Source organism: Microcebus murinus, chromosome 4 (genome assembly GCF_040939455.1).
Source record: "Microcebus murinus isolate Inina chromosome 4, M.murinus_Inina_mat1.0, whole genome shotgun sequence".
Lineage (NCBI taxonomy): Eukaryota > Metazoa > Chordata > Mammalia > Primates > Cheirogaleidae > Microcebus > Microcebus murinus.
Genome location: NC_134107.1, coordinates 18,833,505 through 18,860,378, shown reverse-complemented (window position 1 = coordinate 18,860,378; position 26,874 = coordinate 18,833,505). Strand labels below are relative to the sequence as shown.

General features: G+C 34.0%; 3 protein-coding genes across 3 annotated transcripts; all 3 read left to right on the top strand.

The window, feature by feature from the left end:
• Positions 1–5,429: 5,429 nt before the first annotated feature.
• Positions 5,430–6,389, top strand: LOC105884119 (olfactory receptor 5D13-like). Its single transcript, XM_012787831.3, has one exon. It carries the CDS (start codon positions 5,430–5,432, stop codon positions 6,387–6,389), a length of 960 nt encoding a protein of 319 aa, XP_012643285.3.
• A 6,182-nt stretch (positions 6,390–12,571) lies between these two features.
• LOC105884120 (olfactory receptor 5D13-like) lies at positions 12,572–13,516 on the top strand. The gene has a single exon (XM_012787832.2). It carries the CDS (start codon positions 12,572–12,574, stop codon positions 13,514–13,516), a length of 945 nt encoding a protein of 314 aa, XP_012643286.2.
• Positions 13,517–24,522: 11,006 nt separating this feature from the next.
• On the top strand, positions 24,523–25,467 carry LOC142870530 (olfactory receptor 5D13-like). Its single transcript, XM_076001376.1, has one exon. It carries the CDS (start codon positions 24,523–24,525, stop codon positions 25,465–25,467), a length of 945 nt encoding a protein of 314 aa, XP_075857491.1.
• The last annotated feature ends 1,407 nt before the right edge of the window (positions 25,468–26,874 follow it).

Sequence of the window (26,874 nt, the reverse complement as noted above, 5' to 3'; positions counted from 1 at the left end):
AAAAATTAATCACTAAGTCCAAGAGTTAGCAAGAATGTAGATTAAACAAATTTTCATAAATTCTGAGTGTCAGTGGAAAGTTGACCAATACTTTGAGAAACTCATTGTTGAAAGTATGAGCTCTTAATTACTTGTTATATATTCAATAAAAATATATAGGTGCACTAAAGATAGATACAAGTATTTTCACAACAACACTATTTCTAATTGCCTCAAATTGAAAAAAACAACTCATATGTCCTTAAAATTACTTCTTAAAAATATTTATTTACTTCAATGAGTACTGTATAGAAATTAAAAAAAACCAAACAAACAAATTTACCTACCAATACTCAGATAGACATCATGGAATTTTAAAGCCAAATGTTAGGAAAGAAAATGAAAATATCAAAGTATATAAATCAAGTTGTTTATTAATATAAAGTTTACAAATAGGCAACATTAGTTTATTGTGTCAATAGTTCTTATCTTTGAAGGTTATTGCCTGGGAAAGAGCATAATTTATACATCTTGGTAATGTTTTGGTAATAATTAAAATCTTGAAATTACTGATATGTGTACTAGTTTGTTCCCTTTAATTCATTCAGTTGAACTCTTATTTGTTCACTTCATTGCATTTAAGTTATACTTCAATTCAAATAATCAAAAAGAATTTGAAAAATAAAAAGTAGATGTCTTTGGCAACACTTATAAAAAACTACATTTTTAAGAAAGTATGACAGTTATGTCCCTGGTCTCAGATCCTGAGACAGAGTTTGGTGTGTAGGGTATTTTTTAGGGGTAAACAACTGTGGGAGGAAAGAAAAGGACAAGGATGATACAGACTGTGAAGAATCCACCAAAGCCCTGTCCTATCCCACGGGAACTTCGGCACACACACGGCATACAGTCTGTGAATCAATCCCCTTGAGACAGGCTTTTGTACACATGTGTACTCAGTCAAGCAGGCATGGTGGCTCCATGGAGCTGAGCACAATCTTGAAGAAGTTAACAACTGAAAGAACAAGTTTTTCTTTGAAGGGGGATCTGTGACATGTATCTTCAATGATCCTTATACATTACTTTAGGGGATAATTTGCTAATACCTATCCTAAGAAAATATACAGCATGATCCAGCAATACTACTTTTGAAAATATATATTTTGAAAAAACACAGAGACACACACTTGAATATCATTGAAGAATTATTTGTAACAAGAAAGGGCTTGAGACTCTTAAGTACTCATTAATTTGTGTTTGTTAATAAAGTACAGACTATTGAAAAAATTATACTATATAGCTATTAAAAAATGTTAGGTCATTTTTATGTATACTTATATTTTGCATATACTTATATCTCTGAAATAGAATCTTACAAAAAAAATTGAGCAGTTGCTACCCAGTAGTCATAATTTGACATCATTTATATAAGAAGTGCATATGTATCTGTGTTATGTATGAGTATGGAATGCATTACTATTCCTTGAGAATTCAAATTAATAAACAAACGTGTATAGATGTATCTGTGGTTTCCTTAGGTAGAAAAACTGATAAATGGAGAGAGAATAACATGTAGGAGACTTTTTAAAACCTTATATTTTGAATCACATTGGGTAAATGTATTATCTAATCAAAGATGATTATATTTAATTAATCACAGATTATTTTAATAGAGAAATTGATGACAGAAAAATATATACAATGGGATACTACCCAATTGTAAAAAAGCGATGATGATCTAGTACCTCTTAAATTTTCCTGGATAGAGCTTGAGCCCATCCTCTGAAGTGAGGTATCACAAGAATGGAAGAATAGGCACCACATATACCCACCATCAAACTGGCACTAACTGATCAACACTAAGGTGCTCACATAGAAGTAATATTCTTTGTGGGTAGAGGGGTTAGGGGTGGGTAAACTCACAACTAATGGACACAGTGAGCATTGTAGGCGGGGAAAGGGTACGTCTCAAATCATGGTTGGGGTGTGGCAAAGTCATAACATGTAGCCAAACAAAATGTTTCCACCCCTATAATTTCCTGAAATAGGAAAAAAAAAAAAAGAATAGTTAAAAATAAATAAATAAACACAATAAGATTGATTACAGAAAAAAATGTTGGCTTGCTATCTATTTTGAGATTAACGAGTTATCTGAAATTTTATGATCACAAAGTATCTGTTTTCATCTCTAACTCTGTAGGCAGATTGATAGATACACATATTTACAGATAGATTGTATATATACGTGCTCATATACACAGATAATATATAGATAATCCATGTATAAGCATATTTATATTTTACATATTTAATTATGTAAATTTGATGTAAATACTACAGATTACATATATATTATTTCACAAATACTTTCATGCTACTTCAGAAGCTAGATTACATTAGGCCTAAAAACATAAGATCCAACTTTATTTTCTGTGTATACTTTTAGAAAAATTATTATTTTCTGCCTTTAACTATAACATGATGCATCAGTTTTTCTTCAATAACTATTTTAACAATTTATGGCAATGTTATTATTTCATACTCTTTGGTTCATGAGATTTTAAACTTTCAATCTATTGTCATATTCATTAATAGTCTTTCTCACTTACAATTATCTTGCATTTTCATGAAAGTTTTCATTATGCTACATTATGTGAAGCATTGCAGGAGTACAAATATTTGGGGAGTTAATGGTTCAATTTCTGCCTCTAATTATCAATGCAGGGTTGGATATACTTATAATAACTCCCAGAGTATAATAATCCAGAATGTGATTAAAAAATTATATTCTGTGTCAAGGCATCATATTTTAATGCCATTTTTACTTCATCAAACAAGTGAGGTAAGACATAGAGTTACAAATTGCAATTATGATTAACAAATACAAATGGCTTTTCTTGTTTGTCCTGACTTTGACAGTCTTGAGGAGTACTCTCTATGCATCCTGTAGAATGTTCCCACATCTGAGTTTGCCTGGTGATGTTCTCATATTAAGCTGGATTAATGGGTTTTGGGGAGGCATATCAAGAGGTGAAGTGTATTTCTTGTCATATCATTTTGGGGATATATGATATCCACATCATATCACTAGAGATGGTAACTTTCATCCTTTGCTTAAGCTGCTGTTACATGCAAGGTTTCTCCACTGCAAATTTGAATATGGAATTTGAAATGCGTTATACTAGTTATTACTGAATTGTTCCTTATCTTTTTGTCTTATTCTGAAACTATGTAGTTATTTTTTCTTAGGTGAACATGTTTTATTTCAACAAGCCAATGCCTACAGGTGGTTAATGGGATAAATGTAATGATGCAATTATCTGTAATGATTTAGAGGAAACTGCATCTATCATAATAATACAGGAGACAGTGTTACAACCTATTGTATGTTTTGAGACCAACTAAGGAATATTCTAATTTTAATTCTCTTGGGTCTATACCTCCATAGCCCTGGAGGCAAATATAAGACAAAGACTTTGGCAGAGGTTTGACTATGGATTCAACTTTTAGTTTGTTCTTTGTATACTATGAAATTTCTATGTCCTGAAATTAAGCTATCATCTTGCCAGCACACTCACTGAAATGTACTTCTACTTTGTTAGAAACCTGAAGCTTGTTGCTATCTTAAACAATGCTTGATTACAGAGAAGAAAAATATCTGAGGTTCATTAATCATGAAAATAAATCCTCAGTAAATTAATCAAGAAATTTTGGTTTCAGGTAAGTTTATATATTTTTTGCTATCTTTCAGTTCAGGTGGAAAATATGGAGGTCCTCATACAAATGACTCTAAAAATAAAATAGGTCTCTTTTTATGGCCAGAGACATTTTAATTTTCAATAACAATGCCTGAAGTATTTATTAGAATTAAATTTTATATTACAGAAACTTATAGCAGTGGTACTGCTGAGGAACAATGGAGAAAAATCTCTGAAAATTTATGGGATATTTGTTGATTTTGAATTCCCATAGGCCTACTGTTAATTTGAGTACAAGTTTAATTCTAACTCGTTGATGTTTATGAAAATCATTTCATGTCGTCAGGGGTTAAATACTATATATTTTTCTGAGTACTGTTTTGTTTATGACCTAATAAATTTTCCAAGTAGCCAGAGCAGTTGTAGTATGCTTTACAACTATGGAAAAATGTTGAAAGGGGAAGTCATTTATTAAGATAGTGTGAACAAAAATGAATGATTAAAGTGTATCCACCCAGGACCACTTGTTACCAGAAAGGATATGCTCATGATGGATCCTCTGTGTCTGGGATTATTTATAAAGCATATAATAGTAGGAACTCGTGAGGCTGAGTCTAGAGCCCGGCACATGCTATTGCCAAGGCTGAGAAGACAGAGAAAATCACAGATGCATTTCTGCTGCAGCCTCATGTCCATGTGTTATTCATTCTTCCTTTTGCATAACAAGGCCATTCACTTTATGGCCACACTGCACACACATTCCTATCTTTCCCAGGTTTGTCTCATCATGAAAGAGGACAATTTCTCACTGGTTAACAAAATATATAATTTTCAGTATACAATTTTAACTGTATCATTGAATATATTTTTCATTAAAATACTGTCAGTAATTGTAACATACTTTTCTTCTTATATATTATAAAAATATATAATATATAAAACATATTTCATATGTATCTATCTATAATATATATCTCATAAGGGACAAACTAAAACCCATTTACGAACAGGTAATGAACATTTATTTGATTGCATTTATTTAGTAAAATAATAAAAGTTATGCAAAATGTCAATAAAAGATCCATAAAAATACCCTAGGGGGCAGCACGCATTGATGGAGGTTTTAATGGAGGTTACAAAAGCATCTCATTGATGAGATTCTGTAGCAAAGTATCAAGCATTAGGTGGACATCATACATTAGATACATTTTAAGGTTTATTACAATTCTTAAATTCTATGGTCATTTGATTTTGTACTATGCCTAGAAAAGTTATAAAATGTAATACTAACATTTTATGTGCTACCAATAACAATGCCAAGCCATCTACTTGACTCTTAGCATAATTCTTAAATCAATAATGAGGTACTTTGTGCTTCCTTCTCTCTTTTCTGTACTTTTTAAAATTTATTTTCTGTCAAATTTATATGTTCAACTCTATAATAATAATTCTAACAAGGGCTGACTTTTAAATAATAGAATGATTACAATATATATTTATACATTGGTAGTTCTCACACATTGACACGCATCAAAATCAACTGGAGGTAGGTTAAAACACAAATTGCTGGCCTCGTCCCAGAGGTTTTGATTCAGAAGGTTGATGATGGCGCTGCAGGTTTGGCACCACACTTTGAGAATTGCTGTTCTATATCACTCTTCACAGAAACACAGGAAGCCTCTTTCCTCTTTCTATTCAGTTCTACTTTTCAGGAATAATGTTTTTTTTTTTTTTTTTAATCCAGCAGAAATGATGATGTTAGCTGAAGGAAATCAAAGCAGCGGACCTACTTTTATTCTCCTGGGTTTCTCAGAATACCCAGAACTCCGGGTTCCACTCTTTCTGTTTTTCTTGTCCATCTACACAGTAACTGTGGTGGGGAATTTGGGCATGATAATAATCATCAAAATCAACCCAAAACTCCACACAATCATGTACTTTTTCCTCAGTCATTTGTCCTTCGTAGACTTCTGTTATTCCACCGTAGTCACACCTAAGCTGTTGGAGAACTTGGTTGTGGAAGACAGGATCATCTCTTTCTCTGGTTGTATCATGCAATTTTGTTTTGCTTGCATTTTTGCAGTGACAGAAACTTTCATGTTAGCAGCAATGGCCTATGACCGTTTTGTGGCAGTTTGTAACCCCTTGCTCTATACTATTATTATGTCTCAGAAGCTTTGTGCTCTTCTGGTGGCTGGGTCTTACACATGGGGTGTAGTGTGTTCCCTGGTACTCATGTATTTTCTTCTTGAACTGTCCTATTGTGAATCTAGCATCATAAATAATTTTATCTGTGACCACTCTGTAATTGTTTCAGTCTCCTGCTCAGACCCTTATATCAGCCAGGTGCTATGCTTTGCTATTGCTGTATTCAATGAGACAAGCAGCCTGATGATTATTCTTATTTCATATATACTCATTTTCATCACTGTTATGAAGATGCCTTCTGCAAGTGGGCGCTTGAAAACCTTCTCCACCTGTGCTTCCCACCTGACTGCCATCACCATCTTTCATGGAACCATTCTTTTCCTTTACTGTGTTCCTAATCCTAAAACTTCTAGGCTCATAGTAAAAGTGGCTTCTGTTTTTTACACAGTAATGATTCCCATGCTGAACCCATTGATCTATAGCTTTAGGAACAAAGATGTGAAGGATGCATTTGGAAAATTAGTTCTCACTAAATTGCCCTGTCACTCATTAAAATTTTCTTAGATTTATAATTTTATTATAGAAAAAATGATAAACTATCCTATAATTTTCCACCTATTATAGTGCAATTGATGATTCAAATTATTTATTCAATAATATATCTATGGCAGCACATTTTATGATTATTGATTTTTGCATGTATGTTTAATGAAATAGTTCTAAACCACATGTAAATAAACATTAAAACAATTAAAAATTTTGGACCATCTGTGGCAAGATTTTTAAATTATTTTTAAACACTTTATTATATGTACTAGAATTTTATATGTGTGCTTGAAAAGTAAAATGAATTCCCAACTCATCAAATATGTGCAGGTTCAGGATGGCCCCCTGAAATTTAAGCAGGAAGCCCACACTCTTGTGTGACTGTAACAAATGTTTCAGCTTACTGTATCTTGCACAACAAACAACGCTTTTCTTTTTCTTGTGTCAAATAGCATAAGTAGATTTTTATTTATGGAAAGTATAGCCCACTGACTAGGAAATAAAATTGAGCGCAGCATTATTGTGCCTTTTCTAAATACAACTCCTATTTTATTCCAAAAAGTTATTTGACTATTCAAACCTGTGGGATATTAGAGTAATAGAGTCTCGGAATGGAACCACACATATCAGGTCACTGAAATTACAACAAATATGTCATTACAATTCCATGGAGAAAGAATGAATTTTTAAAAAATTATTATGGAAGAACTAGTTATCCATATAGATAAAAAAGACTTAACTTTTACCTCCCATTATACATATCTGTTAACTAGAATTAATTGAAAGATATCATAGATCTAAACACAAATGTTAATAGTAGAAAATTTTAAAATAAAACATAGGGAAAACCTTTTCAAGTTTGTAGTGGAACTTTTTTAGATAGAATACAAAAAGAATTACTCATCAAACAATTGATCAAATGGACTTCATTTTCATTGACATTAAAACCTTACACTAACAGTTTCTTAATGGTGAAAGGAAGGGAAAATATAAGCCCCAGAATGCTAATAAACATTTGCATTTGCTATATATACATGTGTTTGTGTGTGTGTGTATATATATATATATAAATATATATGTGTGTGTGTGACCAAGGATTCACATGTTGAATGTATAAACAGCTCTTTCATTTAAAACAGCAAGACAAACCACCATCTGGCTTAAGAATGGCTAAAATATCTGAGTAGACACTTCACAATGCAGATATACAAATTGCTTATAAACACATGAAAAAATACTATCATTATTATTAAGGAAAGTCATATTAAAACCACAATGATATATTATCTACTAGAATGGCTAAAATAAATATAACTGAAATACTATTTATTAATAAAAAAGGGAGCAATTATAATGCTGAGGGATTTCAGATAGTGGTAAAAGGAAAAATGACTTTGAAAACATGTTAGCATTACAGTATCTTATGAAGTTGCACAAAAACTTCCCATCCAACCCAGGACCCCTTTGCTATGTATTTACCCATGAGAAATGAAATCCAATATATTGACTTAGAAGAAAATTCTTCTCTGTGGCATATACCATAATACAAGGAAGGAAAAAGGAAGTACTGTGTGTGGGGTATATGTGTTTTGTGTGACTCTGTTTTCCTATAGGAGAAAAATTTTCCTCCATAAAGAGCTGACTAGTTGAGGAGCTTGGAAGGTATTTTTCCCTAGTCCAGCTTCTGATGGCAGGCTGCTCTGGCTGGCACCTTCACGGCCACCTGATGAGAATATGGGAAAACCCAGCTAAGCTATGCCATGCCTTCTCACCTGCAGAAACTGTGATATAAAAAACTGTGATATAAAAGTGTGTAATAGTTTAAGCCACTGAGTTGAGAGTAATTTTTTGTGGAACATAAAATTAATTAATGTAAGTGACACATAAGACTGTGGCTCTGGTTCAAATTTTGGCTTCTCAGCTAGTCCAGGTTGCAGAAATGTCAGTGGTGGCTCATGCCAATCCCAGTGGCAGAATGACAGTGTAGATAGTTGGAATTATGGAACAAGGCCTGCCGTCTATGACAAAAATCCCGTACCCTCTAATGAACAGCTATTGTTGTTTTAGTGCTCTTTGGTGGAGAGTATGACAAGCATTTAGTCAGGTTGCCAGGAGTCCAGGGAGAGATGGAGTGGATCAAATTGTGGGTAGTTAGGTGTAGTGCAAACATAGGTCACCCAGTGATTTTAGAGAGCTAAACGTGCTTCCAAAGTACATCTGTTATTTTAAGAAGGGGTGGACAGACATTTATTTCATGACTTAATTGTATTAATACAAGCTTGGAAGAGTGGCATACCATGTTTAGAAGAAAACATAATTTACTTTCAATGAGGTGAATCCATGTTTTCCAAGGCAATGATGATTATTTTATGTTAAATTAAAAGCCAGAATGCACATTCTGTTGTTTATACATCTCAAGACACACACGACATATAAAGACAGAAAAATAAGACAAAAATATTAACAACAGTTATTTCATCATTGTTGTGTCCTCACTAATTTATCATTTCATTTGTGTTTTACTGTAGTTACTATGTTTGTTTCCTAAGTGAATTTGTATATTTTTCTATAATAAAAAAGTTCAAAAATAAATTAGTAAAATAAACGTGATGAGGCATTGTCTCCAGTGATTTAGAAGAAATTACATTCTGCAAAATGTCACATAGGAAGGCATTTAACCTAATTTCTCGGATTGGGTTCTAAATATAAGTAGTTCAGTAAATGTTCTCTGGGGTCTAAATCCCCAAGGTCATGAAGGCATACATAAGCCCTACATTTTGTTACTAGAAGTCAGAGTCAGCTTTCTAATATTCTTCTGCTCTTTCTCCTCCTGCCTCCTTTCCCCAAGTTTCTCTGAGTAATAAGAAAGAAATATACTCCTGGAACATTAATTGCAATTTATCATGGACTACTACTATATTGACCACTTTTAAATTATTTAATTTTAAAGTAGATTCTGAGTGGGAACTTCCCTGGAGACTACTAATAAATAAGAACAGGATCTTCAGGTGAGTTGCTTTCAGATGGGTGAAGTATCTTATCCTGTGTTATCTTTCTCCCATTTGGGGGACATAGAAGTCCTACAGCCTTGGAAGTAGAAAACTCTCCATTAGACTAAATGCAAAGTCCACTGAGTCTATGTGCCCAAGGGCTCAGTTTGTTGATCTCTGATCTCTTCTTCCTTCTCTGGGGTATCAATCCTGATTTTTACTTTCAGGGTATCAAACATGTGCCTAGCATAGTACAGTCACACAGAAAAAAAAATTTAAGGACTATTATAAATTCTGGAAACTTCTCAAAATCTTGTAGGAAGGAAAGAATAATAAACATAAAGTAATAGTGAACAGAATATGTCATGGCATTTTCATTTTCTAATAGTAATGCCTGTAGGAATACCACGAATGTGGAAGTATTGTTGGAGTACGAAAGGGAACATTGCTTTGTGATAGGGTTTTCATCTAGGACTTTATATATTGCAAATTCTGCATGGGTGTATTATAAAAAGAGGATATTCCAGATAAAATGAAATCAAAATAACCTGTTGGAGCCTTGGTGGCAGTTTGATAATGTTCTCTGTGCAGAAACCTGAGATAAGAAACAGAGCACCAGAAATAGTGAGATAATTATGAGAAAGCAAAGGGAAAACAGAGCAAATTTATTGAAGGGTCCTTATTAGTGAATTAGGACTAATGGGGAGCAAAAGAGATCCAGGAAAAAGAGTGGAACTAAACTTTGGTGTTTTAAACTGTATCTATATGTTTATTGCTGTCCACTTTGGCCCTTGGTCTGTTTTGTAGATGTTTTATAATGACATGAGGTTTGAAAAATAAAATCAATGGGCCATGAAATTAAAAATTAATAGGAGTGAGAATGGTGGAGCCTATATATCCTGGACTCCACAATTACCAGACTCTGAGCTGAGCATATTAGCATCATTTTTTTAATGTGATACTTACATACCTATGAAACATGCATTATCCCATCAGTATCATTCTGTTGTTATTGATAAAGAAACTGAGGCTCATAAATTTTGAGTAATTTATGAAAGTTTGCCCAGCAAATGACAAAGCCTGAAATTGAAATTTCCAAAACCCATGCTTCCTTCACTATACTGGTCTGCCATGAGCTGTTTGTCATTCCTGCTTCCTTGTAAAAGAAATGCATGTTTTTCTGGAGTGTCAGAAATAACATGTAGCTACAAAGAACACGATAGGTTCTTTCTACTTTGAACTGGTCAGACAAAAATGGTGTATTTTTTTGTGGTATTCATACTGATAGTATTTTATTAACCTGCACATTTCAGAGATTTGCTTGTTTCAGAAATGCTCTTTTTTCCTGAGTGTCAGAAATACCAAGTAGGTACAAAGGAGATGATAGTTTCTTTCTACATTGAACTGGTCAAAGATGGTGTCTTTGTTGTTGTGATTCATACTCAGTATTTTATTGAGGTGAACATTTCAGAGATGTGCTTGGTTTGGGCTCAACTTATTTTTAAAATCATTATTAAATGATTATAGAGACTTGTGATTATGAACTGCTTGTGAATTTTAGATACTCGTGCTCTCTCAAAATAACATTTCCAAATATAGCATAGATTGAAGTACTCAAAACAAGATAATCATGTGTACCTTCAATCAAACCCCTCCGCAATCCCTAGAGTTTCAGTGTTCTTGTTAGTAGAAATTTGAGTGTGATTGTGTAACCACTGGCGATTACTACCATATTCTCCATCTTGCTCGAAAGAACAGTAGAAGGCTTGGACAAAACACACTTTCCAATTCAGAAAATCCATGAGTATTTAATAATATAATATGCTGGGAAAGTTACCAAATTAAAAAATAAAAAGTTAAAAGATAATGACTACATAATGAGCAAGGGGTCTAGATGAGTATGTTAAGAGCATAAGTGAAACCAGGTGAGAAAGCAGTTAACTAGGAAAGAAAACAAAGGAGTGGAAGAACATATCAAAAATCCACCTTCATCATTTTATCAAGTTCTTGCATTTTTTTAGAAAATTAAGGCAATTATTGCCATATAAGGATGGAATCAATGGATATATAAGACTATATTTCCTTCAATGTCTAAATATATTTTCAAAACTCAAAAATTCCTTTGATGCCTCATAAAAGCTCCCTTACATGAGATCCTCAGACTGAACATCTGCCATGCAGCTATGGCAGCGTCATCTCCTCCAATGTTTTACCACCTTTGATCCTTTGTAATTTTTAGTGCTAAATTTATATTCATTACTATATTAGTGCTATTAAAAAGCACAGAATTTCAAAATAATGAAACTGTGAAAATAATGTTTTCCAGAAAACTGTAGAAGAATTTTCTATTCAGCGTGAAGAAAACTGCAACAGTACCCCTTATCCATATTTCACTTCCTGTGGTTTCACTTACCTCTAGCCAACTCTGCTTGGAAAATAAATGAGAAATTCTAGAAGTAAACATTTCATAAGTTTTAATTCACATGCTGTTGTGAGTAGTGTGATGAAATCTCACGCTGTCCATCCCACATGGCATGTGAATCATCCCTTTGTTCGGCATATCTAAGCTGTACATACAATCTGCCCCTTAGTTACTTAGAAGCCATGTCCTTTATAAGATCAACCTTTGCTGTATCATAGTGTCTGTGTTCAAGTGACTCTTATTTTACTTTATAATCACCCTAAAGTGCAAACTAGTGATGCTGACATTTTGTTATAATTGTTCTATTTCATTATTAGTTATTATGGTTAACCTTTCACTGTACCTAATTTATAAAACTTGATCATGTGTATACACGTATATGAAAAAAAAACATGGTATATACAGTGTTTGTTACTATCTAGGGTCTTGAAGCACACCCACAGTGGATAAGTGGGGGGCACTATACTTTGGCATCTGCCACATGGATTAACTTCAAAAACCAGGTCAGTACTAAGAAGATGTCTAACATCATAAACTTACATATGCCTTAGCTTGCTTATATAAAAATTATGGGGCACTTGCTTCATAATTTATCTTGTTATTTGGATATTTAAATTAATATGTCAAATTATGGGGCTACTTGCTTCATAATTTATCTTGTTATTTGGATATTTAAATTAATATGTCTTCATGTTTTTGCACAATGCCTGACACATGTTCAAAATTATTTAAATGCACCAGATAATAATTGTTTTGTTGTCACTTTCAGATTTTCTTCAGTAGTAATCATGTTGTTATCAGAAGGAAATCAGAGTTTGGGAGCCACATTTACTCTCTTGGGCTTCTCCGAATATGCAGATCTCCAAGTGCCTTTGTTCCTGGTGTTCCTGACCATCTACACCATCACTGTGTTGGGGAACCTAGCCATGATCCTGATCATCAAGATCAGCCCCAAACTCCACACGCCCATGTACTTTTTCCTCAGCCACTTGTCCTTTGTCGATTTCTGTTATTCGTCCACAGTGACACCCAAACTGCTGGAGAACTTGGTTGTGGAGGACAGGACCATCTCCATCACAGGATGCATCATGCAATTCTCCTTTGCCTGCAACTTCGCAGTGGCAGAGACCTTCATGTTGGCAGTGATGGCCTATGACCGATTCGTGGCAGTTTGTAACCCTCTGCTCTACACAGTTGTCATGTCCCCAAAGCTCTGTGCATTGTTAGTGGCTGGGCCATACACATGGGGTATAGTCTGTTCTCTTACAGTCACCTATTTTATCTTGACATTATCCTTCTGTGGTTCTAACATCCTCAATAATTTTGTCTGTGAGCACTCTGTCATCATCTCTGTCTCCTGCTCCGATCCCTACATCATCCAAGCGCTTTGTTTTGTTATTGCCATATTTGATGAGGTGAGCAGCCTGGGAATCATCCTCACTACCTACATTATCATCTTTGTCACTATCCTAAAAATGCCTTCTGCTGGTGGGCGCCAAAAAGCATTCTCTACCTGTGCCTCCCACCTGACAGCCATCACCATTTTCCATGGGACTGTCCTGTTCCTTTATTGTGTACCCAACTCTAAAAACTCATGGCTCATAATCAAAGTAGGTTCTGTATTTTACACAGTCGTTATCCCAATGCTTAATCCTCTGATCTACAGCCTCAGGAACAAAGATGTAAAAGACAGCGTCAGGAAGTTAATGAATCACCTAACAAAATTTTGTTGAAGTCCATGTCCGCAAAAGAAATTTGATTTATTATATTGAGGTGTGCTCAATATGATTCAGATTATTTAGTCAATTCACCAGAGTTTTAAATCTATTGTAATAAACCATTTATTTTATCATTTGATTTTTATTCATATCAATGTTTAGAAAAATAACTGTATACCATTTGTGAAGAAACACAAATGTTTCAAGTGAGATTAATAATGTCCCTTAAACTATTTATGTCCACCCAGCACATAAGAAATCACCTTATTTGGAAATAAAAGTAGTAGTTGTATTTGAGTAAGGATTGAGATGACACCATAGTGTATTAGAGTGAGCCCCGAATCAATGAGCATACCCTTTAAGAGAAAGCAAAGGATGACAGACAGATGCACAGGGAAGGCCATGTGGAGATGGGAACAAATTGGCAGTTTGCTGTCACAGACCAGAGGCAAGTAGGAATTCTCCCCTACTTCCTTCGGATGGAGCAAAGTCTTGCCAGAACCTTCATTTCAGACTTCTGTTCTCAAGAATTATGAGAAAATAATTTTATCGCGTTTAAAGCCATCAAAAGTTGGTAATTTCTGTGATAACCCTGGGAAACATATGCAACAAGAAAATATGAGACCATAAAACCTTAACCTCTCAACTTATATATTGGCATGCCAAATCATTTCAAAAATATCTTCAATGTAATTTTAGCAATGAGAATGCCAGAGTTACAGAGGAAATCTAAAATGCCATAGCTCAATAGTGATATGCATTTGGAAGAATAAATGACAGAATGGGGCACTGTGTCTAATATCTTATCAAGTTAGTTTTCTTTTATTCCCAAGAAGTTTCTACAATTTGCTATAATATAGAAGGTGATGTTAAACATGACTCTTAATATCACGTAAAAATGTTGATTTTATGTGATGGTCATGAAAGATTAGCAAAGGGGCAAAAAGTACAAAAGTATATTAATCTCACAAATCTTACAAATTGATGTGTCAAACTTGATTTTTTTAATTCTATATACTAACACAGTGGACACGGTGATATATTTCAGAAACAGTTTGTATGATCCTGTATTGCTTGTTAAGGTTAATAATTAGTTCATTACACTTTTGACCTGCATAGAATGATTTTTTTTCCCTGCCAGGCATGCTTGTAATCTTTTGATTCAAATATACTTTAAATTGATTATTCATGTGTTTGGCTTAAACTAGTGACTGACTGAATTAGAAAAAAGAGTCAAGATGTTGTCTCTGTTTATCTCTTGCTAACCATGGTCTGTGTCACACAAGGTTCCCAGGATATGCACTGTGTAGGCACCTGATATTGTTGTTGCACATCATTGGGTGTTTAGGTATTAATTGTTTTCCTAGAGTTACAATGTTCATGTCAAACAAAACTTCACCATATTTTATAAAGTTATGCCACCAAACCCTGTCTTATATATGTGAGTGGATAGACATTATGAAACATAAAAGAAACAGATTTTTTTATTCTTAATTATTCTCAGTTGTAAACCAAGGATTGTAAATAATTTTACCATAATTCTGTCCTATTGCCAATGTACTATATCATACAATTTTCAGAGAGTGTAACTCAGTTTGTTCATCTTCGGAATTGAAATAAATCTTAAAATTTTAATTCCACCATGGATTGGTATGTTTGTGTGTGTGTATGTATGGTGTTGTACTTAAGGATGCAGAATACATACCTTCCCCCTTTCAACACACAACAAATTAAACATTATCAATTGTCATGTTACAGAATAAACTTATTACATTCATTCTGGTACATTGGCTCGCATGTGGAGAAAGGATGTGCTCTTTGGTTTGTTAACAGAAGAAGAAAGTATGTGATAAGGGACAAAATAAAAAATCAGAAAAAAAATTAATGTTTATTTATTTGTTTTTAATTCACTAAAGTCTCTTGCTATATCGCCAGAATTTCCATCAAATCCAAGGTAACCAAAATCAGTGATTTTCAGACTTTCATGTACATACAAATCATCTGGAAGGATTCTAACATGCAGATTTTGGTGCAGTGGATCTGGGGGGAGGCAGGATCCTGCATTTGTAGCAGACTTCCAAGTGATGCTGGTGTTACTGGACCTTGGACCACATTCTGCAAAGAAAGAATCTAAACAAATATATATTTTTATTTTGGATAAAATTCAACCAGTGTAGGGTCACATTTAACAGACAAAAGATCAATATCTTCAATAGAGAAGTATCTATAAAATTAAGTAGAAAAAGAGTAAATAAAACAGTGGTAAAATTGGAAAACAAGATGAAACAAATAATTTTCTCTTTATCCATGTGTATCATACACATATTATTTTCTATGCATGATGTGACATGAAAAATTGTGCCAAATCACTGTCCTGAAGAGTGGAACAACAAGCACTGCATTACTTCTTAACACATTGGAACTAACCATGGGATCACAAGTGCACAGAGCGAAGTAAAAGTCATAGAAAATCAAGCAGGAGAGAGGGGAAGAGGGAAGGGACTAAAACCCACCTAACAGGTACATGAACACTATTCTGGTGATGGGTGCATTTATAGCCCTGACTCAAGCCATGTATCGAAAACATCTGTACCCCGTTAACATTTTTAAATAAAAAATAATAAATAAAAAATAAATGAAAATTGAATAGTTGGGAAATGTTAAATAAAACATGGAAATATTTCCATTAAAAAAGAGAAAGTGAAAGATGTAATTATTTGAATTAATTTCCTATAATAAGTTGCAGGAATTAATTACATTCAGTTCCATCAAATACTGAACTATCAAAAAAGAAAAAAGTAAGGGCTTTTCTGATTTGTTGATGCATATGACAGCAAATGCCTTGCCCTTAAAGTTATTTATGTGGTGTGTCACTGAAGCATTGTGTGTTTTTTGGGATATACAAGTAGATAAGTTTTGTGATAAAAGGGGCAATAATTATTTTCCGACACCTTCATTCTCTGAGTTCTGTGAATTCTATGAACAGAAAGCCTTAAACTTGAAACAGGTTATGCTGAAAGTACACAGGGCCAGGACAATTATATCTATTGGGTAGATGATACTACAGAGATTCAATGATTTAGTTTAAAAATGACTGAAATCACAATTTCATAATGGTCATAAAATATAATTTTCAGTATACAATTTTCACTGTATCACTGAATATATTTGGTATTAAAATATTATCAGTAGTTATAATAATCTTTTCTTCTTATATTATATATTATAAAAATATACATAATATATATAAAATGTATAAATATATAATATATTATATTAAAAATATATAATATATAACAGATACTATATAAAATATATATTTATATGTATCTATCGATAATATCTATTTCAGAAGGTACAAACTAAACCGCATTTATGAACAGGTAAAAATATTTATTGGATTGAATGTATTTAGTAAAATTATAAAAGTTATGCAAAATGTCAATAAAAGATCCATAAAAATACCCTAGGGGGCAGTGCACATTGATGGAGATTTTAAAGGAGGCTACATAAACATCTCATTGATGAGATTCAGTAGCAAAGTTTCAAGCATTAGTTGAGCATCATACATTAGATACATTTTAAAGTTTATTACAACTCTCAAACTCTATGGTCATTTAATTTTGTATTATGCCTAGAAAAGTTATAAAATGTAAATGCAATTAATACTAACATTTTATGTGCTGCCAATAACAATGCCAAGCCATCTACTTGATTCTTAATATCACTCTTAGATCATTAACAAGGTACTTTGTGCTTCCTCCTCTCTTTTGTGCATTTCTTAAAAATGCATTTTCTGTCATATTTATATGTTCAAACTATGTTAGTAATACTAACAAGGGCTGACTTTTAAATAATAGAATGATTACAATACGTATTTGTACATCAGTGGTTCTCACATATTGGCACGCATCAAAATCAACTGGAGGTGGGTTAAACTACAAATTATCGGCCTCGTCCCAGAGGCTTTGACTCAAAAGGTTGATGATGGCGCTGCAGGTTTGGCAACCAGACTGTGATTATCACTGTTCTGTATCACTCTTCACAGAAACATATGAAGCCTCTTTCCTCTTTCTCTTTCCCCTTTCTATTCAGTTCTGCTTTTCAGGAAAATTGCTTCTTTTTTAATTTTTTAATCCAGCAGGAATCATGATGTTATCTAAAGGAAGTCAAAGCAGCAGACCTAATATTATTCTCTTGGGTTTCTCAGAATACCCAGAACTCTGGGTTCCACTTTCTATTTTGCTTTGCCATCTACACAGTCACTGTGGTGGGGAATTTGGGCATGATAATAATCATCAAGATTAATCCAAAGCTCCACACATTCACGTATTTTCTTCTTGAACTGTCCTATTGTGAATCTAGCATCATCAATAATTTTATCTGTGACCACTCTGTAATTGTTTCAGTCTCCTGCTCAGACCCTTATATCAGCCAGGTGCTGTGTTTTGCTATTGCTGTATTCAATGAGACAAGCAGCCTGATGATTATTCTTATTTCATATATACTCATTTTCATCACTGTTATGAAGATGCCTTCTGCAAGTGGGCGCTCAAAAACCTTCTCCACCTGTTCTTGCCACCTGACTGCCATCACCATCTTTCATGGAACCATTCTTTTCCTTTACTGTGTTCCTAACCTTAAAACTTCTAGGCTCATAGTAAAAGTGGCTTCTGTTTTTTACATAGTAAAGATTCCCAAGCTGAACCCACCGATATATAGCCTTAGGAACAAAGATATGAAGGATGTGTTTGGAAAATTATTTCTCACTAAATTGCTTTGTCCCTCATTAAAACTTTTCTTAGATTTATAATTTTATTATAGAAAAAATGATTTACTATCCTACAGATTGTCCATCTGTTGTAGTGAAATTGATGATTCAAATTATTTATTGAACCATACTTCTATGGCAGCACATTTTATGATTATTGATTTTTGCATGTATAAATGTTTAGTGAAATAGTTCTAAACCATATGTAAACAAACATTAAACAATTACAAATTTTGGGCCATCTGTTGCAATATTTTAAAATTATTTTTAAAAACTTTACTATATGTACTAGAATATTATATGTGTGCTTGAAAAGTAAAATGAATTCCCAACTCATCAAATGTGTGCAGGTTCAGGATGGCCCCCTAAAATTGTAAGGAGGAAACCCATACTTCTGTTTGACTTTAACATATGTTTCGGCTTACTCTATCTTGTGCAACTAACAATCATTTCCTTTTTCTTGTGTCGAATGGCATACATTGATTTTTACTTATGGAAAGTATAGCCTACTGATGAGGAAACAAAATTGAACACAGCATTGTTCCGCCTTTTCTAAATGCAACTCCTATTTTGTTCCAAAAAATTATTTGACTAATCAAAACCGTGGGATATTAGAGTAATAGAGTCCCGGATTGGAACCACACATATCAGGTCATTGAAATTACAACAAATATGTCATTACAATTCCATGGAAAAAGAATGAATTTAAAAAAAAATAATTATGGAAGAGCTAGATGTCCATATGGATAAAAGAGACTTAACTTTTACCTCCCATTAAACACGTCTATTAACTTGAATTAATTGAAAGATATCGTTGATCTAAACATAAATGTTAACAGTACAAAATTTTAACATACGAGATAGGGAAAACCTTTCCAAGTTTGTAGTGGAACTTTTTTATATAGAATACAAAATGAATTACTCATCAAAAATTGGAAAAATCAACTTCATTGACATTAAACCTTACAGTAAGAGTTTCTTAATGGTGAAATGAATTGAATATGTAAGCCCTAGATTATGAATAACCATTTGCATTTGCTATATATGTGTGTGTGTATATATATTATGTGTGTATGTGTCTATGTGTGTGTTTGTGTTTGTGTATGTCTGACCAAGGATTCACATGTTGAATGCATAAAGAGCTCTTTCATTGAAAACAGGAAGACAAACCACCATCTGGCTTCAGAATGGCTGAAATATCTATGCAGACACTTGACAATGCAGATATACAAATTGTTTATAAGCATATGAAAAGATACTAAGTATCATTATTATTAAGGAAAGTCATATGAAAACCATTGTGATATATTGTACAGCTATTAAAATGGCTAAAGTAAATATAACCGAAATACCAATTATTGGCAACAAAATGGAGTAATTATGATGCTGAGGGATTTCAGACAGTAGTAAAAGAAAAAATAACTTTGAAAACATGTTAGTATTACAGTATCGTATGAGGTTGCATAAAAACTTCCCATCCAACCCAGGACCCCTTTGCTAGGTATTTACCCATGAGAAATGAAATCCAATATTTTAACTTAGAAGAAATTTCTTTTCTGTGGCATATATAATAATACAAGAAAGGGAAAGACAAAAGGAAGTACTCTGTGTGGGGTATATGTGTTTTGTGTGACTCTGTTTTCCTATAGGAGAAAATTTTCCTCCATAAAGAGCTGGCTAGTTGAGGAGCTGAAAGTATTTTTCCCTAGTACAACTTCTGATGACAGGCAGCTCTGGCTGGCAGCTTCATGCAGAAAACCCAGTTCAGCTGTGCCATGCCTTCTCACCTGTAGAAACTGTGATACAAAAGTGTGTAATAGTTTAAGCCACAGAATTGGGAATAATATGTTGTGCAACATAGAAATAATTAATGTAAGTGACACATAACGCTGTGGCTCTGGTTCAAAAATTGCCTTCTCAGCCAGTCTCGGTTGCAGAGCTGTCAGTGTCGGCTCATGTCTATCCCTGGAATCCCACTAAAATTCCAGTGCAGATCGCTGGAATTCTAGAACTAGGCCATGGTATCTATGAAAAAATTCCTGTGGCTTGTAATAAATAGCCTTTGTTGTTTTAGTGCTCTTTGGTGGAGAGTATGACAAGCATTAGTCATGCTGTCCGGAATCCAGGGAGAGACCAAGTATATCAAATAGTGCTCAGTCAGGTGTAGTGGACCATTGGATACCAAGTGGTTTTAGAGAACTGAACCTTCTTCCAAAGTACATCTTTTATTTAAAGAAGGTGTGTACTCAATTTATGACTTAATTGTATTAATATAAGCTTGGAAGAGTGGCATACCATGTTTAGAAGAAAACATAAATTACTTTCAATGAGGTGAATCAATGTTTCCAAAGGCAATAATGATTATTTTATGTTAAATTAAATGGGCAGAATGCACATTCTGTTGTTTATGTATCTGAAGACACACAAGTGACATATAAAGACATAAAAAAAGATAACAAATATTAACAGTTATCTTTTCATTACTGTGATCTCACTCATTTATCATTTCCTTTGAGTTTTACTGTAGTTACTATGTTATTTAAGTGAATATGAATATATTCTATAATAAAAAATTCTAAAATAAATTAGTAAAATAAACATGATGAGGCATTATTTCCGCTGATTTAGAAGACATTACACTCTGTAAAATGCTGCATAGGAGAGCATTTAAACTAATTTCTCTGATTGTGTACTAAAAATAAGTAGTTCGGTAAATGTTCTCTGGGGTCTAAATCCCCAAGGTCATGGAGGCATACATAAGCCCCACATTTTGTTACTAGAAGTCAGAGTCATCTTCCCAACCTCCTCCTTCTCTCACTCCTCCTACCTCCTTTCCCTGAGTTTCTCTGGGTATTAAGAAAGAAATATTCCTCTGGAACATTACTTGAAATTTATCATTGATTACTGCTATATTTACCATCTTTAAAGTTTTAAGTAATTATAAAAATACTTAATTTTAAAGTAAATTCTGAGTGGAAACTTCCCTGGAGACCACTAATAAGTAAGAACAGGATCTTCTTAGGTGAGTTGCTTCAGAGGAGTGAAGTATCTTATCCTGTGCTATCTTTCTCCCATTTGGGGGACACGGAAGTCCTACAGCCTTGGAAGTAGAAAACTCTCCATTAGACTAAACGCAAAATCTTCTGAGTCTATGTGCCCAAGGGCTCAGTTTGTTGATCTCTGATCTCTTTTTCCTTCTCTGGGGTATCAATCCTGATTTTTACTTTCAGGGTATCAAGCATGTGCCTAGCATAGTACAGTCACACTTAAGACAAATTTAAGGACTATAATAAATTCTGGGAACCTCTCAAATTATCGTAGGAAGGAAAGAATAATAAGCATAAAGTAATAGTGCACAGAATATGCCATGACATTTTCATTTTCTAATAGTAATGCCTGTAGGAATACCACGAATGTGGAAGTATTGTTGGAGCACAAAAGGGAACATTGCTTTGTGATAGGGTTTTCGTCTAGGGCTTTGTATATTTCAAATTCTGAACTAGCATATTAGAAAAAGAAGATATTCCAGGTAAAAAAATGAAAATCAAAAATGCTAAAGAATAAATGAACATGTGTTGTTCATTATAAACTGAGACTAGTGGTGTGACCAAAGGAGATTGAGTACAGAGGAACACTAGGGAAAGACTTTGGGTAAAACCAAGTCCAGAAATTTATATTTGATAAGTCATAGAGTTTTCAAATCCAAGACTGCCATAAAACCACAAAACATGGGGATGAAGAAATCCTTGATCTCGGTGCAGGGGAGAAGTTGGCTATGTCTATGCTACCATAACCTGCTGGAGCCTTGGTGGCAGTTTGATAATGTTCTCTGTGTAGAAACCTGAGATAAGAAACAGAGCACCAGAAATAGTGAGATAATTATGAGAAAGCAAAGGGAAAACAGAGCAAATTTACTGAAGGGTCCTTATTAGTGAATTAAGACTAATGGGGAGCAAAAGAGATCCAGGAAAAAGAGCTGAACTAAACTTTGGTGTTTTAAACTGTATCTATATGTTCGTTGGTGTCCATTTTGGCCCTTGGTCTGTTTTGTAGATGGTCTGTTTTTATAATGACATGAGGATTGAAATATAAAATCACAGGGCCATGAAACTAAAAATTAATGGGAGCTAGAATGGAGGAGCCCACATTTCCTGTCTCCACAATTGTCAGACTCTGAGATAAGCATATTAGTATCATTTTTTAATGTGATACTTACATACCTATGAAACATGCATTATCCCATCAGTATTTTTCTCTCCTTATTGGTAAGTAAATTGAGGCTCATAAATTTTGAGTAATTTATGAATGTTCACCCAGCAAATGACAAAGCATGAATTGACATTAAATCGATATTTCCGAAGTCTATGCTTCCTTAATTATGCTGGTCTGTCATGATTTGTTTGTCATTTCCGCTTCCTTTTGAAGGAAATGCTCTTTTTTCCTGAGTGTCAGAAATAACAAGTAGGTACTAAGGAGATGATAGTTTCTTTCTGCATTGAACTGGTCAAAGATGGTGTCTTTGTTGGTGGGATTCATACTCATAGTATTTTATTGAGCTGAACATTTCAGAGATGTGCTTAACTTATTTTTAAAATCATTGTTAAAAGATTATACAGATTTGTGATTATGAGCTGCTTGTGAATTTTAGATACTCATGCTCTCTCAAAATAACATTTCCAAATATAGCATAGATTGAGGTACTCAAAACAAGATAATCACATGTGTACCTTCAATCAAACCCCTCTGCAATCCGTAGGGTGTCAGCGTTCTTGTCAGGAGAAACGTTGAGTGTGATTGTGTAATCACTGGCGATTACTGCTGTATTCTCCACCTTGCTCTAAAGAACAGTAGAAGGCTTGGACAAAACATTTATTTTACCTTCCAATTCAGAGATTCTATGAGTATTTAATAATATAATATGCTGGTAAACGTACCACATTAAAAATAATAAGTTAAAATAAACAAATCCATAATGAGTATCTTAAGAGCACCTCTGAAACTAGGTGAGTAAGCACATAAGTAGGAAAGCAACAAAGAAGTGGAGGACCATGTCAAAAATGCACCTTTATCATTTTATCAACTTTCTGCATTATTTTAGAAAATTAAGGCAATTATTGCAGCATAAGGATGGAATCAATAGAAAGGTTGCAGATATACAAGGCTATCTTTCCTTCAATGTCCAAATATATTTTCAAAACTCAAAAATTCCTTGATGTCTCATAAAAGCTCCTTACATGAGATCCTCAGACTGAACATCTGCCATGCAGCTATGGCAGCATCATCTCTTCTAATGTTTAACCCCTTGGATCCTTTGTAATTTTTAGTGCTAAATTTATACTCATTGCTCTATTCATACTATTAAAAAGCACAGACCTTCAGATTAATAGAACTGTGAAAATGTTTTCGAGAAAACTGTAGAAAAATTTTCTATCCAGCCTAAAGAAAACTATAATAGTACTCCCTTTATCCCTGCTTTTACCTCCTGTGGTTTGAATAACCTCTGGTCAACTCTGATTGGAAAATGTTAGATGAGAAATTCTAGAAACACTTCATAGGTTTTAACTTATGTTCTGCTGTCAGTAGTGTACGAAATCTCACGCTGTCCATCCTACATGGCATGTGAATCATCCTTTTGTCTGGCATATCTAAGCTGTACACACTCTCTGCCCCTTAGTTACTTAGAAACCTCCTCCTTTATCAGATCAGCCATTGCTGTATCATATTGTCTGTGTTCAAGTGACTCTTATTTAATGAATAATCACCCTAAAGTGCAAAACTAGTGTTGCTGACATTTTGTTATAATTGTTCCATTTTATTATTAGTTATTGTTGTTAATTACTCACTGTGCCTAATTTGTAAAACTTTATCATGGCTATACATGAATAGGAAAAATACATGATATATATCATGTTTGTTACTATCTAGGGTCTTGAAACACACCCCTATTTGATAAGGGGAGGTGGCACTATACTTTGACATATGCCACTACCAGTCAAATTCAAAACCCTGGTCATTACTAAGATGTCTAACTTCAAACAAGTTCATCTTACTTATATATGCCTCAGCTTGCTTATATAAATATTATGTGGCTACTTGTTTTATAATTCATCTTGTAATTTCCATATTTAAATTAATATGTTTTCATGTTTTTTCACATTGTCTGATGTCTGACACACGGTAAATATTATATAAATGTACAAGATAATTATTATTTTGTTGTCATTATTTCAGAATTTTTTAAACAATAATCATGTTGTCACCAGAAGGAAATCAGAGTTTGGGAGCCACATTTACCCTCTTGGGCTTCTCAGAGTATGCAGATCTCCAGGTGCCCCTGTTCCTGGTGTTCCTGACCATCTACACGGTCACTGTGCTGGGGAACCTGGGCATGATCCTGATCATCAGGATCAACCCCAAACTGCACACGCCCATGTACTTTTTCCTCAGCCACTTGTCCTTTGTCGATTTCTGTTATTCCACCACAGTGACACCCAAACTGCTGGAGAACTTGGTTGTGGAGGACAGGACCATCTCCTTCACAGGATGCATCATGCAGTTCTCCTTTGCCTGCATCTTCGTGGTGGCAGAAACGTTCATGTTGGCAGTGATGGCCTATGACCGATTCGTGGCAGTTTGTAACCCTCTGCTCTACACGGTTGTCATGTCCCCAAAACTCTGTGCATTGTTAGTGGCTGGGCCCTATGCATGGGGTATAATCTGTTCTCTGACACTCACCTATTTTGTCTTGGCATTATCCTTCTGTGGTTCTAACATCCTCAATAATTTTGTCTGTGAGTATTCTGCCATTGCTTCTGTCTCCTGCTCTGATCCCTACATTAGCCAAGTGCTTTGCTTTGTCCTTGCCATGTTCGATGAGGTGAGCAGCCTGGGAATCATCCTCACTACCTACATTTTCATCTTTGTCACTATCCTAAAAATGCCTTCTGCTGGTGGGTGCCAAAAAGCTTTCTCTACCTGTGCCTCCCACCTGACAGCCATCACCATTTTCCATGGGACTGTCCTGTTCCTTTATTGTGTACCCAACTCTAAAAACTCATGGCTCATAATCAAAGTAGGTTCTGTATTTTACACAGTGGTCATCCCCATGCTGAATCCTTTGATCTACAGCCTAAGGAACAAAGATGTAAAAGACAGTGTCAGGAAGTTAATGAATCACCTAACAAAATTTTGTTGAAGACCATGTCCGCAAAAGAAATTTGATTTATTATATTGAGGTGCGTTCAATATGATTCAGATTATTTAGTCAATTTACCAGTGTTTTAAATCTATTGTAATAAATCTTTATTTTATCAGTTGATTTTTATTCATATCAATGTTTAGAAAAATAACTGTATACCATTTGTGAAGTAAAACAAATGTTTAAAGTAGGATTAATATTGTTCCTGAAACTATTTATGCCCACCCAGATCCTCAGAAGTCACCTTATTTGTAAATAAAATCTTAGTAGTTGTAATTGATTAAGGATGGAGATGAGACCACAGTGGATCAGGGTGAGCCCCGAATCCATGAGCATGTCCTTTAGGAGCCGATAAAGGACGTCACACAGGGTTGCAAAGGGAAGGCCATGTGGAGATGGGAGCAAATTGGCAGTTTGCTGTCACAGACCAGGGGCAAAGAAGAATTCTCCCCTACTTCCTTCAGACAGAGCAAAGTCTTGCCAGAACCTTGATTTCAGACTTCTGTTCTCAAGAATTATTAGAAAATAAATTTATAAAGCCACCAAATCAGTGGTAATTTCTGTGATAACTCTGGGAAAAATATGCAACAAGAAAATATCAGACCATAAAACTTTAACCTCTCAACTTCTATATTGGCATGGCAAATCATTTCAAAAATATTTTTCAATGTAATTTTAGCAATGAGAATGCCAGAGTCATAGAAGAAATCTAAGAAGCCATAGCTGAATAGGGATGTGTATTTGGAAGAATAAATGACAGAATGGGGCACTGTCTCTAAGATCCTACCAAGTTATTTGTTCTTTTCTTTCCAAGAACTTCCTACACTTTTGTTATAATATAGAAGGTGATGTTAAACATGACTCTTAATATCACGTAAAAATGTTTACTTTATGTGATGTTCCAGAAAGATTATCAAGGGGGCAAAAAATACAAAAACATATTAATCTCACAAATCTTACAAATTAATGTGTCAAACTTGATTTTTTTATTTCTATTTACTAACACAGTGAACATGATATATTTTAGAAACAGTTTGTATAATCCTGCTTTGCTTGTTAAGGTTAATACTTAGTTGATTACACTTTTGACCTGCATAGGAAGATTTTTTTTTTCCTGCAAGGCATGCTTGTAATCTTTTGATTCAAATATACTTTAAATTGATTATTCATGTGTTTGGCTTCAACTAGTGACTGACTGAATTAGAAAAAAGAGTCAAGATGTTGTCTCCGTTTATCTCTTGGTAACCATGTTTTGTGTCACACAAGGATCCCAGGACATGCACTGTGTAGGCACCTGATATTGTTGTTTCACATCATTGGGTGTTTAGGTATTAATTGTTTTCCTAGAGTTACGATGTTCATGTCAAATAAAACTTAACTTCACTGTATTTTATAAAGTTATGC